Source organism: Callorhinus ursinus, unplaced genomic scaffold, assembly GCF_003265705.2.
Source record: "Callorhinus ursinus isolate GAN/ISIS: 27379988/994484 unplaced genomic scaffold, GSC_fseal_2.0 scaffold13, whole genome shotgun sequence".
NCBI classification, from domain to species: domain Eukaryota; kingdom Metazoa; phylum Chordata; class Mammalia; order Carnivora; family Otariidae; genus Callorhinus; species Callorhinus ursinus.
Genome location: NW_027397075.1, coordinates 38,560,619 through 38,576,467, shown reverse-complemented (window position 1 = coordinate 38,576,467; position 15,849 = coordinate 38,560,619). Strand labels below are relative to the sequence as shown.

At 35.8% G+C, this 15,849-nt stretch overlaps 1 protein-coding gene across 1 annotated transcript in view; it reads left to right on the top strand.

Moving 5' to 3' along the window:
* Positions 1 to 15,849, top strand: part of HMCN1 (hemicentin 1) — a 489,046-nt gene that overhangs the window by 416,495 nt on the left and 56,702 nt on the right. The window contains exons 72-81 of the mRNA XM_025877925.2: positions 2,698 to 2,839; positions 3,870 to 4,014; positions 4,406 to 4,533; positions 4,834 to 4,990; positions 6,457 to 6,578; positions 6,773 to 6,937; positions 8,544 to 8,651; positions 9,068 to 9,205; positions 9,337 to 9,471; positions 12,994 to 13,263. Of these exons, the coding sequence (XP_025733710.1) occupies positions 2,698 to 2,839; positions 3,870 to 4,014; positions 4,406 to 4,533; positions 4,834 to 4,990; positions 6,457 to 6,578; positions 6,773 to 6,937; positions 8,544 to 8,651; positions 9,068 to 9,205; positions 9,337 to 9,471; positions 12,994 to 13,263 (1,510 nt within the window). The remainder of the gene's footprint in view (positions 1 to 2,697; positions 2,840 to 3,869; positions 4,015 to 4,405; positions 4,534 to 4,833; positions 4,991 to 6,456; positions 6,579 to 6,772; positions 6,938 to 8,543; positions 8,652 to 9,067; positions 9,206 to 9,336; positions 9,472 to 12,993; positions 13,264 to 15,849) is intronic.

The following is a 15,849-nucleotide window of genomic DNA, read 5'->3' as shown; positions in this document are numbered from 1 at the left end:
CAAATTAAATTGCATGCATGGTTTTGGCAATAACACAGAAGTGATTAAAGATCAGAACAATGTTTCTTCAATAAAGTGATCAAAGGAAAAAATAGGTTACAATTGTTGGGAGAGTTAAGGAAGAAGAGGAAATGGAAATAATTATGGCCTATTCTTGAAATATAAAAGAGATTTTATGTGTTTATTTACTGAAAGAAAGAGACTAAAGGGGCACCTGGGCTCAGTCGTTAAGCATCTGCCTTTGGCTCAGGTCATGATCCCAGGGTCCTGGGATCGAGCCCCACATCAGGCTCCCTGCTCCGCGGAAGGCCTGCTTCTCCCTCTCCCACTTCCCCTGCTTGTGTTCCCTCTCTTGCTGTGTCTCTCTCTGTCAAATAAATAAATAAAATCTTAAAAAAAAAGAAAGAGACTAAAGATATAGGAGAGAGAAAGAGAAGTTTATAGGATGACATGTGTTGAACAGAGAAGGAATGGGACCCTGTTCACAGGTGAGGAGATTAGCCTTGGACAAAAGGACTGACCTTTTTCCACAGAGATGGAAAGATAGGAAGGTTGCATTCACATGTAAGATGCGAGGAGGAGAGAACTGCAGGCACAGGACTTTGGTTTTCTGCATGGAGTAGGAAGGAAGAGCATCAGTTGAGAAGGAGATTCTATCTGAAGAAAGAAGTCAGATTTGGAAGAATCACTGGTGGCCAGTGGGTAGAGAACCAGAGAAAACTGTAGTGAGACTTGATGACTTAGCAGAACTTACTGATGTTCATGGAACAAAAACATAAGAATCAATTCTGAAATTTTTTATTAGCCTACAACCCTGCGATTCCCACATAAAAAAATTACAAATATATGTTTTATAGAACTTAACATATATATTTAAGAAATCACTTATTCTCATCAGAGGTAATAAGATTTTTTCACTAATAGCCCCTATAGCAATGAAAGGCCAAGAGAGGAGCGCCTAAGTAGCTCAGTTGGTTAAGCATCTGTCTTAGGCTCAGGTCATGATCCTGGGGTCCTGGGATCGGGCCCCACATCAGGCTCCCTGCTTGGCGGGGGCCTGCTTCTCCCTCTCCCTCTGCCCTTCCTCCTGCTTGTACACTCTCTCTCTCAAATAAATAAACAAAATCTTAAAAAAAAAAGAAAGCCTAGAGAAAATACATGATCTCATAAAATAAATTGAGCTGAACTGCATATTTTAGTATGAACAACTTTTTTCATTAGAAATAGACAGTTGGCCCTTGAATAACATGGAGGTTAGAGGCACTGACCCCCCCCCACACACACAGACAGTCAGAAGTCTACATATAACTTTGGACTCCCCAAAATTTTACTAATAATCTATTGTTGACCCAAAGCCTCACCAGTAACATAAACAGTCTATCAGCACATATTTTGTATGTTATATATATTATATACTCTATTTTTACAATAAAGTAAGCTAGAGAAAAGAAAATGTTATTAACAGAATCATAAGGAAGAGAAAATACATTACAAGCTGCAAAGATCTACATATAAGTGGACCCATACAGTTCGAAGGTCAACTATATACCTATCTGGGAAAGAGCCCATATGGCAGAAAAATCTTATTTAGGCTCTTCCTGAAGTAGTTCCTTCTTTGGTTCAACCAGAAAATATCAGTCTTGGGGCGCCTGGGTGGCTCAGTTGGTTAAGCGACTGCCTTCGGCTCAGGTCATGATCCTGGAGTCCCGGGATCGAGTCCCGCATCGGGCTCCCTGCTCAGCGGAGAGTCTGCTTCTCCCTCTGACCCTCTCCCCTCTCGTGCTCTCTATCTCTCATTCTCTCTCTCTCAAATAAATAAATAAAATCTTGAAAAAAAAAAAGAAAATATCAGTCTTTGATGCTACCTGGCATTTTTTAATGATTATGAACATCATGCATCTTGATTTGTACAAAACTACTTGTTTACACCTATTTTCCCAATTGGACTTAATAGCAAAGGTTAGGTTTCATTGTCTCTGTATTTTCATAATTCTTGGTCCCGTGCCTGGGCACGAAATAAATGCTTAACAAATATTTGTAGACTAAAATCATTTATTTACTTATTTTTAAAATGTTAAAGGATCATTATTTCCTATAAACAAAGTTAATTTATTAGTCATGGAGCTTTCAGTTGTAAGTGACAGAATTCAAACTCAAACCAACTTAAATTTTTTTTAAAGGCATTTATTACCTATAGTGATTGGTGAACTTAGGTTTTAGGTATTACTAGATCCAGAGGTTCTCCTCATGTAATCAAGCATCTATGTTTTTTTTCTGAGTCGCAACTCTGCTTGCTTTGTTTTAGATTTAGAGCTGTCCACACATGGAGAGACTGCCACCAGGCTATGTCATCCTCACTACCAGACACCAGTAAAAAAAGACTGTCATTCCGCAACACTTCCAACAAAGTCCTGCAGAGGACTCTCAGGGGCCCAGCTTGAGTCACCTGCTCATCCTTGAGTATCCAGATCATTGTGGCCAGGAGAACTGGGAATATTGATTGTGTCTTTGCCTTAAGCACACTCATAGAAATAGTTCCTGAGGGGTTTTGATCCCAGGATAATGGTAGGGGGAGCAGACAAAGCATACTAGAAGACAGGCAATCCATAGCTCACTATAGTTATTTTTGATGTTATAAATAGTATTTTATTCTCTTTTCCTGACATCTTAATGGTAAATTTTACTTGCTGAATCTAGGCAACACCTCGAGTACGAATTCTATCTGGAGGAAGATACTTGCAAATTAATAATGCAGATCTAAGTGATACAGCCAATTATACTTGTGTGGCCAGCAACATTGCAGGAAAGACTACAAGAGAATTTATTCTCACTGTAAATGGTAAGAAAAATTAATAATATTTTGTGACATTTTAAAAATTTAGCCAAGGGCATTCAAAGAAATGATAAATTTTTTGTTTCTTATGGGCACACTCAATGAATTCTTGTGGTTATCTTATTTTTTGAAAAAGACAACATGTAGTATTTGTATTATGGCTATATTCAAACCATATTTCAAAAAAATAATTAAAGATACATTATCTTAGAGGATAATGTATGTCCAGTTGTTATTAACATATCCTGACATTTTGTGTCATTCAGATCAGAACCGTTGAGAAAGGCACACTAAGGCTTTGGATGACATGCGGTTCATTATTTAGTTCACCTTTATTCATGTTGGTGTTTGAGTATATATGTACTAGACCGAGACTGCCATAGGACTGTGATTCTCTCAAATCTAAAATCTAAACATTAAAATTTGTCAATATTTGGGAAGATAATACAGACTTCTCCCCATCACAGTCTCTTTGGTTTTTTAATATATGAAATTTTACACGATATTGGGTGACCCACACAACTAATATCTCTAAGAGTAAAATTAAAATTCAAGTTTTCTATTCCCATATGAACTCAATGATTAATAAAATACATGCTCTGAGACTTGCATGATTAATCACAGATGTGCTTTTCATTAGAGCAGCCCACTTTCTGTTCTTTATTTAAAGTGAAGTTGTTCCAGTGTTAACATTCTCAGACCATTATTTGGCCAAAGAGAAATAAGAAATATCATCTTTAATTTGCATCAGACCAGAGCTGATTTTTATTCAAGTGTCTCCTAAAAAGCCAGATTTCACACACTGTATCAGGGATTTAAAAACCTCCTTCCCCCATCTGTGCTTTATTTTTAAACACTAAGTATCTTGAGTAAGACTTTAGGAATTAAACCCCAATTCTGTTCATACTAACCTGAATTAGCTGTAGACAAAGCTATACATTTGACTCAAAGCTAACCTTGTATTACCTCTTCAGAGTCTTAGTTCAGGCTATATTATTGATATGAATGAGGTTTTCCATGTGCATCTCTTGTGCAGTTCCTCCAAACATAAAGACTGGCCCCCAGAGTCTTATCATTCACTTAAATACATCAACTGTATTGGAATGCCTTGCTGAGGGTGTGCCAACCCCAAGGATAACATGGAGAAAGGATGGTGCTGTTCTAACTGCAAGTCATGCAAGGTAACAGTTCTGGAAAAGAATGAAAAATACTGCAAGAACTGAAGGATAATTCCCTAATTTTTTTTTCCAATGTATTATTTTGGTCTTGTTTGTTAAACTAATATTTAATATTAGTTCTTCATCTTAATATGAGAATCGAAATATATTATTTTAAAAGCATAATCCTAAGGCTTATGGCCAAAACATAATGCTTATAATTCATCCAAGATCACAAGTTCATCTGCTATGCACCATTGTGGAATATCCTTTTTTTTCCACCAAGGGTATTACAAATTTCTATAGCAGGAAAAAGACTAAAAATGTAACTAAGTCTTGTAGAATACTCTCAGTCAAAATGTAAATAATCAGAAAACACTGATTCCGGGGACTTCACTTGTGATCTTTCTTGTAGATACTCCATCTTGGAAAATGGATTCCTTCATATTCAGTCAGCACATGTCACAGATACTGGGCGATATTTGTGTATGGCTACCAATGCTGCTGGAACAGACCGCAGGCGAATAGATTTACAAGTCCATGGTAAATATGAACAGCATCTAATGTTTGGGTTAAATGTTCTTTGATAGCCTAAACCTGTGAGATCATAAAGACCTTGATAACCGGGGCTATGTGAAAGTACCACACTCTGTTGTGAACAGTTAAGACCCGTGTTTTCCCCTCATTGTGGCTAGCACCATCACAACACTAAATTCACAGAGCCTTCTTGTGTTTTAACTATGGAACAAGTTACCAATGATTAATTTCAGTCTGGCAGAAATACTTCAGATGGCATACTGTTTGCTGAATGTGTTTCCCTCTTACTTGCTGACTTTGTTTTAGTTCCTCCATCCATTGCTCTGGGTCCTACCAACATAACTGTAACAGTAAACGTTCAAACTACTCTGGCTTGTGAGGCTGCTGGGATACCAAAACCATCAATCAGGTGGAGGAAAAATGGGCATCTTCTTAGTGTGGATCAAAATCAGAATTCATATAGGTAAGTAATAATTTAACTGAAAAACCCCACCTACTATTTAGAAACTAATTTTAAAAAGAATTAACATTTCATCTCTATCAATGGGGACAGCATATATATAAAGTATGAAGAATTAGCTAGTATGTACAGAGTATGTACTTTTCTTAATGTGGAATTAGTTTTTCAACCTAAAAGCTTTTTCTGAATTATAGGTTCAACTTTTCTATCCATAAGCCCTGTGGATGATGATCAGAGAGATCTACAAGATTAGATTCCTATTCTGCTTTATTTTTCTTAGCACCTTTTGGAATTTTATAAAAACAAAGAATGAAAATATTTGGCATAAGGGAAAAACGACTCTGTAAAAATAATACCACCTTTAGCTATAGAATAAAAATAAAATTCTGAACCTTGAAATACAACTTAGGTATTTGGTAGCATGTGTAGGGAGGAAAAACATGTTTTTGAAAAGCTAACCTTTTGATTACTAGGAATTTCTGATGTTGTAAATGAGCATCATTTCTTGTATCTCAATTAAGTTAACAGATAGGTATCTTGTCAAAGGAATTGCTATAATACTAAAACAAATGTTCTTGTAGATCTACTTTGACAATGATCAATTCTTATACATTAGGAAATATGAAACGAGGAGTGTTTCACTTGAAATTCTGTTTTTTCTCTCTTTCTCACCCTTTTAATCTTTGGGTACTGGGAGTCTAGTGATTTGAAGATATATACTATGTAGAAAATGTGCAATACCATCAAATAAAAAAGCATGTCAAACGTATTCCCATTGAATCCAATCACTTTTATTCTATCAGTGCACACTTTGAAATAAGAAAATAGATATTTTATTTAGATTTACTTTGAATAACGTATGTATATTTACTAGTCCTCTTAAACATTTGAAGTGATCCAGGTCACTTTAGTTTTGAATTGGTTAAAAGTTAGGGAAAAGACTTATTGATATATGTACTATGCATCACAAAAGTGTCCAACACATGTAAGGAGACATGTGAACTAGGGCAACACGTAAGACAGACAAACTTGTAATTACCCATCTGTCAATGGAAATAATCAAATACCAATCTGCAAAGTTATTGTGAGATTTAGAGGTAGTTTATGTGAAGCAGTTGAGAAAGTACCAGAATGTATTCAGTGTTCCATAAACAGTGGCTGTCATCAGCCACTGTATTTCAGTTAGGAGAGCATGGTTGATCATGATATAAGCAATCGGAAAATGCAAGATTCCCTCTTCAAACAATCCTTCTACCCAATTGCTTCATCTAAATCTCCAAGTTGAGTCTCTATTAACCCATTGCCCATATAAAAAAAAAAAGTCTGATACTTGAAGTATCAGAGGGATTCCTCATTTTAATACAAGGAAAGAATTCCATTTCCCTCAATTCACAACATCGTGCCATGTTGAACCAGCATTTATGAAAACTGATCTACAGTACATCATTGCTTTGAAATCTTTCTTCTAGGCTCCTTTCTTCAGGTTCACTAGTAATTATTTCCCCTTCTGTGGATGACACTGCAACCTATGAGTGCACTGTGACAAATGATGCCGGGGAGGATAAGAGAACTGTGGATCTCACTGTCCAAGGTAGAACTGGCTTAGTACATGGATTAATAGTTATTATAATGATATGTTTCATTATCACACTACTTCACAAGAGGGCTTCCTTTTCCACTTACTAACATTCACTTTCTGTGTAGAAAGAGAAAGATGTATGATAAGGCTTTGGAAACCTGTAAGGGTTTGAAATGTGTACTTTCTTATTGTTGTTACTGTTTTAGTCCCACCTTCCATAGCTGATGAGCCTACGGACTTTCTAGTAACCAAACGTGCCCCAACGGTTATTACCTGCACTGCTTCAGGAGTTCCCTTTCCCTCAATTCACTGGACAAAAAATGGGATAAGACTACTTCCCAGGGGAGACGGTTATAGAATTCTGTCCTCAGGTAAGACCAAGCTCAGTAATTACACACCTAAGATTAGACTAATGATTAATGGATGGCCTTACCTGGCCTTTTGTTGCACGAAAATAAAAAAATAAAATACATTTTCATTCCTAGACTTACGCATCTGGAAAAAAAAATACAGTTGGGCAGGGTAACTCGGCAAAGGGAGAGAAAAAAATCTGGAAACAAAATCACAGTAACTGAATATAATGAGCATGATCACTGGATTTTATGTGCATATTTACTAACCCTGAAGCTTCACAAATTCACTGGTTGCCTTTGAGTGAACCACACTCTCTCCATTAGCCAAAAAGAATCTCCATTCATTTAACAAAGATTTAGTGCCTAAAATAAGTTATAATACTCCACTGAGTTTCTGAGGATATAGAACTAGGAGGGTTCTTGTTTTCAAGGTTTTTATAACTGAGCAGGGAAGGCTGGGTATAAGTGCTAGCATGGATAATTTTTGAGAGTGGTAGTAGCCATCATTTATAAAATTTTGTATTGAAAGAGAAAAAATAATTCACCTAAATGAAAATATTGGTAATTCACACTGGTGTTTTGTATTGGGAAGGTACACTAGAGATAAACTAAAGTAGCAACGAACATCCTGGGGCTTTCTGCATTTGTGCATGTTATTCTAAGGTAATTTGTTCATTTTTTCAAAGAAGGGAAATGATGGCAGATTGTTCTCAGGGTAAAACTTGACTTTCAAAGCCAAGTATTTTGGCTGTGTCTAAAATGTGTATAGATTGGTAACAATTAAAATCATAAAATAGAAATTAACTGCCCTTCAGCACAAGGTATTGTATTAAGAGAACAGTTTGGAACTTTCTCAAAATATTAAACAAGAGTTACCATATGACCCAGCAGCTCCATTCCTAGGCATCTATCCAGAAAAATGAAAACATATGTCTACACAAGGACTTGTATGCAAATGTTCATACACCATTATTCACAATAGAGAAAGTAGAAGCAATCCAAATGTCCATCAACTGATGAAAGAATAAATAAAATGTGGATAATCCACACAATGAAATTCTATTTATCAGTAAAATGGAACAAAAATATTGGCACATGCTACAACAGATGAAACTCAAAAACTGTGCTCACAGTGAAAGAAATCAGACACAAAGGACAGCTGTATGATTGCATGTGCATGAAATGTTCAGAAAAGGCAAATATATGAAGAATAAGAAGAAATTAGTAATTGCATGGTGCTGGGGCTGGGAATGAGAGGTGACTGTAAATGGAATGAGATTTCTTTCTTTTTTTGGAGGGGGGATGAGATTTCTTTTTAGGGTAATAGTAATGTCCTCAAAATTAGATTGTAAGAGTTGCACAACTCTGTAAAGATAGTAAAAATCATAAAATTGTACATTTAAATGGGTGAATTTTATGGCATGTAAATTTTGCCTAAATAAAGCTATTAATAATGATTAAAAGGCACTGTGCTAGACCCTTCAGGGGATACAAGTATGAGTATAAGCCAAGCACCACTGTGCTATGGGGATGAAAACGCAAAATCAGAGAGAGAGTTTATTGAACCAGAAGAATGGTTGCAGAAAAATGGACGCCCTATGCATAAAAACTTTTTCCTTTTTAGGAGCAATTGAAATATTTGCCACTCAGTTAAACCATGCTGGAAGATACACTTGTGTCGCCAGGAACGCAGCTGGTTCTGCACATCGACACGTGACCCTTTATGTCCAGGGTATGGAAGCTCATTTAACTCATTAAAACCTTGTTTTTTCTTCAAGCCATGTTTATTCTTGAAAGGATGTACTGTCTAGAAATACCTTGGGGGTATGAAAGACTGACAGATATTTTTCAATAAACTAAGAAAAACATACAAATGAAAAATCACACAGAACAACCCCAAATTCTTTTTTTTCTTGAGTTTCTATAATCTGTTCCTGCTTCTAGTCTTCTAACGGAGTTCTAATGGAAACTGCCTACAGTAGCAAGACTCAAGAAAAAAATGGAATATGGCCAATATTCTCTTTTCCCCTGGACAATCAAATCACAAATAATGTGGAACTATGAATCCGGGCATGTTTAACCTCATGGCTACTTTTAGACATTTCTGCCACTAACTGGTGCCATTGCTTTTTCTGTTGGTTCTTATAGAGCCTCCAGTCATTCAGCCTCAGCCAAGTGAACTAGATGTCATTGTGAACAATCCCATTTTATTACCATGTGAAGCAACAGGGACACCCAGTCCTTTCATTACTTGGCAAAAAGAAGGCATCAATGTCATGACTGCAGGTACCTACCACTGTTTCTATCAAGAAAATTACAGCAAATCAGTGTTTTATAATTCAGAAGTCAGTATGATTTTTTTAATGAAAAAAATTTTAATAAAAATTCTTCCCACTGTGCTTTCATAACCGATGTAGGCAAAAGCCATGCAGTTCTTCCTAGTGGCGGCTTGCAGATCTCCAGAGCTGTCAGAGAAGATGCTGGTACTTACATGTGCGTGGCTCAGAATCCAGCTGGTACAGCCGTAGGCAAAATCAAATTAAATGTTCAAGGTACCTAAAGAGTAAATTTCTATGTCTTCATTGCAAAGATGCTTGTAACAATGTATACCAAAGTTCATCTATCTAAAATAACCAGGCTGCCATAGCTCTGAACATTCGTAGTTTACGTTATACAATGCGTGTTTCTCTTACCCTTATGAAGAAGAAAATTTAATGGTTGGGGTGTTTTTGGTCATTGTTTATATAAGAAAACTAAGGCATCTCACGATTATCTTGGATTTCTATGAACTTCCATATGGTACTCTATTTCATTGTAGCACATATTTAAGGTAAATTTTAAAACCCTTCTCCCCATAATACCACATTGGATACATTATGAAACACTAGATTCTAATATCCACTTAAAAAACAAAGCATATATTTTTTAAAATCATAAATAAAAAATCATAAAACAAAAAATGTAATTGCAGTTAACCAACTTGATGGGAAAAAATTATTCTGTAGACAAAGCAGGGTCTTTTCACATTTAACTCTTATTTTTTTGACATAATATTCATATCTTGCATGCATTGTTTTTGTGACCTGGAAGTAGATTCTGAGCTTCTGAATTCGCATTAACTGATTTTGAATTTCCTTATAGGGTGTTTTCCTGTGGTAAATTACTGACTATAGTAAAGCTTACTTAACTATGCATTATAAATCTCTTTATATTGTTAATATTTTTCTCAACAAATATTTATTGCAATAATAAGTGGAAATACATTGAACATTACAGACATGATCCTTCCCTTATGGTGTACAGAAGGAAAAAAACTAAACTACCAAATAAATGAAATAATTATAAATTCTGACATATGCTAAGCAGAAAAAAAGGCTGAGATGGGGAATAATGGGGAAATGTGGGCACCACTTCACATTAGTGGTTAAAGTAGGTTTTAAGAAGTAGGCTTTTCTAAAGGAGTACCATTTAGGCTTAGACCTGAATGATAAGCTAGGATGAGCCATGCAAAAGTGGCAGAGTATCCAAGGGAGAGAGGACAGCACGTGCAGTGGCCTCACGGCAGGAAAGAAGCATGGCAGTGTGGTAGAGAATGGTGGAGAAGAAGAAGGCTGGCACAATGTGAAGGAAATCAGAAAAGAAGGTGGGCCAATGCATGGAGGGTCAGAAGGACCACACAAAGGTTATATTTTCTTCTCTATGCAGTGGGAGACCTTTTAAGGGTTTAACCAAGATGCTTATTTGGTTTTAGGAAGATCTCATTTGCTGCTATGTAGATAATGGTTTAGAGAAGGTGCAAGACTATAGCTGGAGGAACTATTCAGGTCCTCTAAGCAGGGTGTTACAGCCTGGCTGGAAGTGAGAGTGGCTGTGTAAGTTGCAGGGGTAAATGGAAAAAGTGATGGATTTAAGGTACTTCTGGAGGTGTAACTTCCAGGATGACTGATGAATCAGATTTGGGAGGTTAGGAAAAAAGGGGAATTAATGATGTTTCCTGGGCTTTGGGCTTGAGCTAGTGAGTGGATGATAGTGCCATGGAGGGGATGATAGTGCAAGGGGGAGGAACTGGCTTTGGAGGAAAGAAAACAAAACTTCCGATTGATCCTATGAGATGTGGGAAACTATTAGAAATCCTAGTGGAGGTATCAAATTGAGTTGAATATGGATTCAGAGCTCAAGGGAGAAGTATAGTGTAAGATATAAATTTGGAAGTAATCAGCGTATTTCAGTCCACAAGACTGGATCAGAATTTGGACAGAAAAAGAGCTAAGGACAAAGACCTAGAACTCTGCATTGTTTAAAGGCCTGAGAAAAGAGAGGATGCTGGAGAATACGAAGGAGCAGGCAGACATGTTAGAGGAAAGCCTGATGGAGGCTAGGAGAGGAGAGTGTTTCAAGAAGAAGGGAGTGGATGATTTGTTGAATGCAAGTGTGAGATCAGTTGGGTAAGGACCAATAAATATTCATTGGCTTTGGCAACATGGAGGTCATGGAAAGAACACTTCCATTTAGGAGGGGTTTTTCCTTCGCTAATTGATTAAAATTATTGGTATGGGCAATTCTGGGACAAAGAAACACATTAAATGATTAATGGCATTTCAAGATTCCAAAAGCAACCAGAGATAATTGCATGCTCTAGAGGCATGAAGATTCTGAACCAAATCTCTCTCCTTGCAGAAACAGTATGTAATGGAAAGCACAAACCCAACCAAATAATGTTGGCTGATATAAGTAATTTTCACATGATTATTCATATTTTTTCACAACTTGATTTTATTTTACTTATCACTATTAGTGTACTTTAAATTTGGTCTCGGGGTGCCTGGGTGGCTCAATGAGTTAAGCATCTGACTTCAGCTCAGGGTCCTGGGATCAAGCCCCTTGTCTGTTTCTCCCTCTCCCCCTTCCCCCACTCTTGCGCGTGCGCATGCTTTCTCTCTCTCTCAAATAAGTAAAATCTTTAAAAATAATAAAATAAATAAAATAAAATAAAATTTGGTCTCCATGTGGTTGACCATTTCTCCGTATCCTCTGGAGATGTGGCAGTTAAATCTAGGTCCCCAGGACTTGCTATGCACAGGGCATTACATGGATCAGTGGAACGCTCAGAGCTCTCATTTCTGATTCCATTTCTCAGTTTGCATGTGTGGTAACAATGTGAAAACAACATTTGCCTTGTTTCTTAAGCTTTCTTGAGTGGGTGGTAGTTTTTTTGTTTTTTGTGGGTTTTGCCGGCACATATTTAAAGGGATTATTTTTACTGTCACTGTTGTCCTCTGCACCTTGTCACTGTCTCTGGACTTGCATTGACACAGGTGGATCATCCTCTCGTTTCTTTCCCGTGTGCTTGTGGTCAGTTGTTCCTTGTTTGTCCTTGGTTCTTCTCTGATAATTATTTAATATTTCTTTGAAGCTCAATAAAATATCCAGGCCAATACCTAAGTGGTAATCAACCTACTGGAAACAATAGGAAGAGAATGCCTTATCGTAAGCCCTTCCACAGCTTTCGGAAGAAGTGGGAAGAGTTTTACATATATAATTCTTTTCCATGATCTATTCATTTATTTACTTGGTCATTCAAACAATACTGTGTTAAATATGGCCACTGTATTTGAGACACTAAGCACTGTAGGAAACACTTGAGTAAAAGTATAAAATAGAAAGATTTTATTAAGATAGAGCAGTTGAATAATTTCCAAACCTTGAAGGGGTCTCTTCTGAAAGTTTAAGTAGCTGAAATGAATCACATAACACAGTATGTTAAAGAAAATGCCTCTGTTGACACAACCTAAATTTTCTAGACATGCAGTACCTCAGGAATATATGTTTATGCCCTCATTTAAAATTGAATAGCATTTACATTTGTTAACTATGCAGAGAATAATTTTCTGAAAATAGCTCAAAGAATTTTCTTTTCCAATGAAAACAAAGTATAGTGATACTTTGATGATAATATGGTAAAGTCAGGATTTCATTTCTTTTCTGTGTGACTTCCCTTTGCTAGAGTGATACTGTGGTGTGTACATGATACATTTATGCTTTTAAGATGAAGTTTACACTTTGTTATCTTTCAGTTCCTCCAGTCATTAGCCCCCATCCAAAGGAATATATTACTGCTGTGGATAAGCCCATCTCCCTACCGTGTGAGGCAGATGGCTTCCCACCACCTGACATTACCTGGCATAAAGATGGGCATGCAATTGTGGAATCAATCCGCCAGCGCATCCTCAGCTCTGGGGCTCTGCAAATAGCATTTGCTCAGCCTGATGATGCTGGCCAGTACACGTGCATGGCAACTAACGTGGCAGGATCAAGCAGCATGAGCACCAAGCTCAATGTCCATGGTAGGTTATTTAACACTAATTGTTTCAATCTGCTACATTGCCATGGCAAAGAGAAAAGACCACTGAGAAAAAATATGATGAAAGTCAAAGTCATGCAAAACCAGCAATCCAAAGTGGGATGTGTGTGTGTGTGGTGTGTAGGTATACTTACCCTTCTAATATGTAGGCTCTGATTATTTGTGTGGGCAAAAGTAAGGTTATGATTATGCATGTGTGAGAAAGAAAGAGAGATTTTATTAAGATAGCCAAAATACCTAATGTGTTTCCAATAATCCCCTCATATTGTGATTATTAGTATTTATACTTTGGCTATAGATCCCATTTATGGGATCCATTTGTGTTTTGTGACTATTCTGCTTATTTCTCAACTTGTAAATGATCTTCACTCAAAACTAATCTCTATATGAGCTACATTATATAGTGTGAACCTAATGAGAGTTGGGAATCTATTCGATTCATTATTTTAAAGTAGCAAAATATTTACAAGTATATTTTTATAACAGAAAAAAAATCTTTTTTTCTTTGTATTCAAACAACTAACAAAATATCTAAGGATCAACACTGAAATATTTTCATTGTTAATGTGTATTTTAAATATAAAATACCCATTAATATCAGTGTGAGGACACAATAAGTAAATTAAACTCTTTCCAACTACTGTTTTCAGAGGTAACTCTTGTAAAGATGAGTCTCTGCTTTTTCGCTTTCTAAAAAATTTGTGAAAGCCATTTTTTATCCTCCAGGTATGTTTGAATTTCCTGTGGCTTCATAGTTAAAGTGATGATTTCAAGCAGACACAATTTTAATTGAATAAAGAAATAATAATCCAAATTTTAAATCACCATTTATGAGTTTTTTAAATACTTTCCCTGGTTTATACCTGCTTTTAGTTCATATAATTGAATTAATCAACACACATTAGTTCTTTAGCTTCAAATAAATAATACTCCTCTTTCTCAAATTTGTATAAAGTTTACCAAAATTAACCATATACTAAACAAAAAAATAATCATTAATACGATTTTAAAATAAGGCCACAGTTCCTGTCCACAATGCAATAAAGCTTGAAACATGTAATAAACTTTTAATGCCAAAACCTCAACCCCAGGCAAATTTAAAAATACCATTCTAGTTAACAAGTAGGTCAAAGAATATGTTTTCATTTTCATACTATTTAGAAAATAATAAAAATAACGACACTACATATCAAAATGTATGGTGTGTGGGCCAGTGTTAAAATCAAATGTAAAGTCATAACCTTAAAATTTTCATCTTAAAAATAAGAAAGCAAATGTACTAATGTTACAAATTTGTCACCCTGGTAAAATTGAAATATCAACCCCAAAGATAAAGAAAATGATAAAAATACAGTATAAATTAATTAAAAATGAATCAAATATTTACAGTGTACCATTCAACAAAATAGATTTTTGTGTTTTCCCTATTATCTATGTTTGTGTGTATAATCATTCGTAAATGGTTTATGTATTTACTCATATAACCAAAAAAATATTTTTTGCTGAATACAGCTTTTGTCCTGTCACTTTTCAGAATGTCCTTAAAATTGTTCTGTTTCTTACTGGTATGTTTGAATAATTCCAAAAGTCATAGTTTTTGGAGGGGAGTATATTTTTACTTTTTAAGCCAAGTATTCTTAATGCTTTTCAAGCCTTTCCTTTAGAAGTAAATAGCTTAGTTCCAATCCACTAAGGTATTTGTTAGTATATTAAAATAGTCAATTGATCTTTCTATATTGCCTAAATTCCAGTCCAAAAAAATTTGGGGCATAGGAAGTATTTGCAGTGTTCTGAAATCACTATAAAAATTTCTTCTGCAGCAGTATAAAAGCTGAATTAAATGTCTTGACCTGGTTTTACTTGCATTTGTTGTAACACGTGAAATACTGCAATAAATTTTTTTTCCATAACACTTTGTGACACTCAATATGGGGTAAGTGTTTTACAGTGTTTTAAACTGGTGACTTTTATTAGTTTGTTCTCACAGTATATCTGTGATACAAATCCAGTGATTATAAAACCACAGAAGCATTTTTGGATTTTGTTGCTCTAGTTTGTTTGTTTTACTTCACTGCAATAAGCATAAGAAACTTAAGTAAAAGAAAGTTAGGAAGGGTGGCTCAGTCGGGTAAGTGTCTGCCTTCAGCTCAGGTCATGATCCCAGGGTCCTAGGATCAAGCCCTGTGTCAGGGTCCCTGCTCAGTGGGGAGCCTGCTTCTCCTTCTCCCTCTCCCTGCTGCTCTCCCTGCTTGTTCTTTCTCTCTCTGTGTCAAATAAATAAATTTTAAAAATATTTAAAAAAAAAGAGAGAGAGAAAGTTAGGAAGCCAAATAAAATCTAAGGATTTCTAATCTAGTTCTATGTCATTTGCTTAGAAACTGATTGTGAATATATTCAACTAGTTGAAATCCATTGAGGTTCTTGCTATAGGCATCTTTCATGGTAACAAACAAATCAATATCTTAATACATTTTACTTTACTATTTCCAGCAAAATTATCCTTAGAAGAGTCTTTTGTATGTCAATATTCTGTGTGAATAAGGATATTATTAAACATCCTGAATGACTA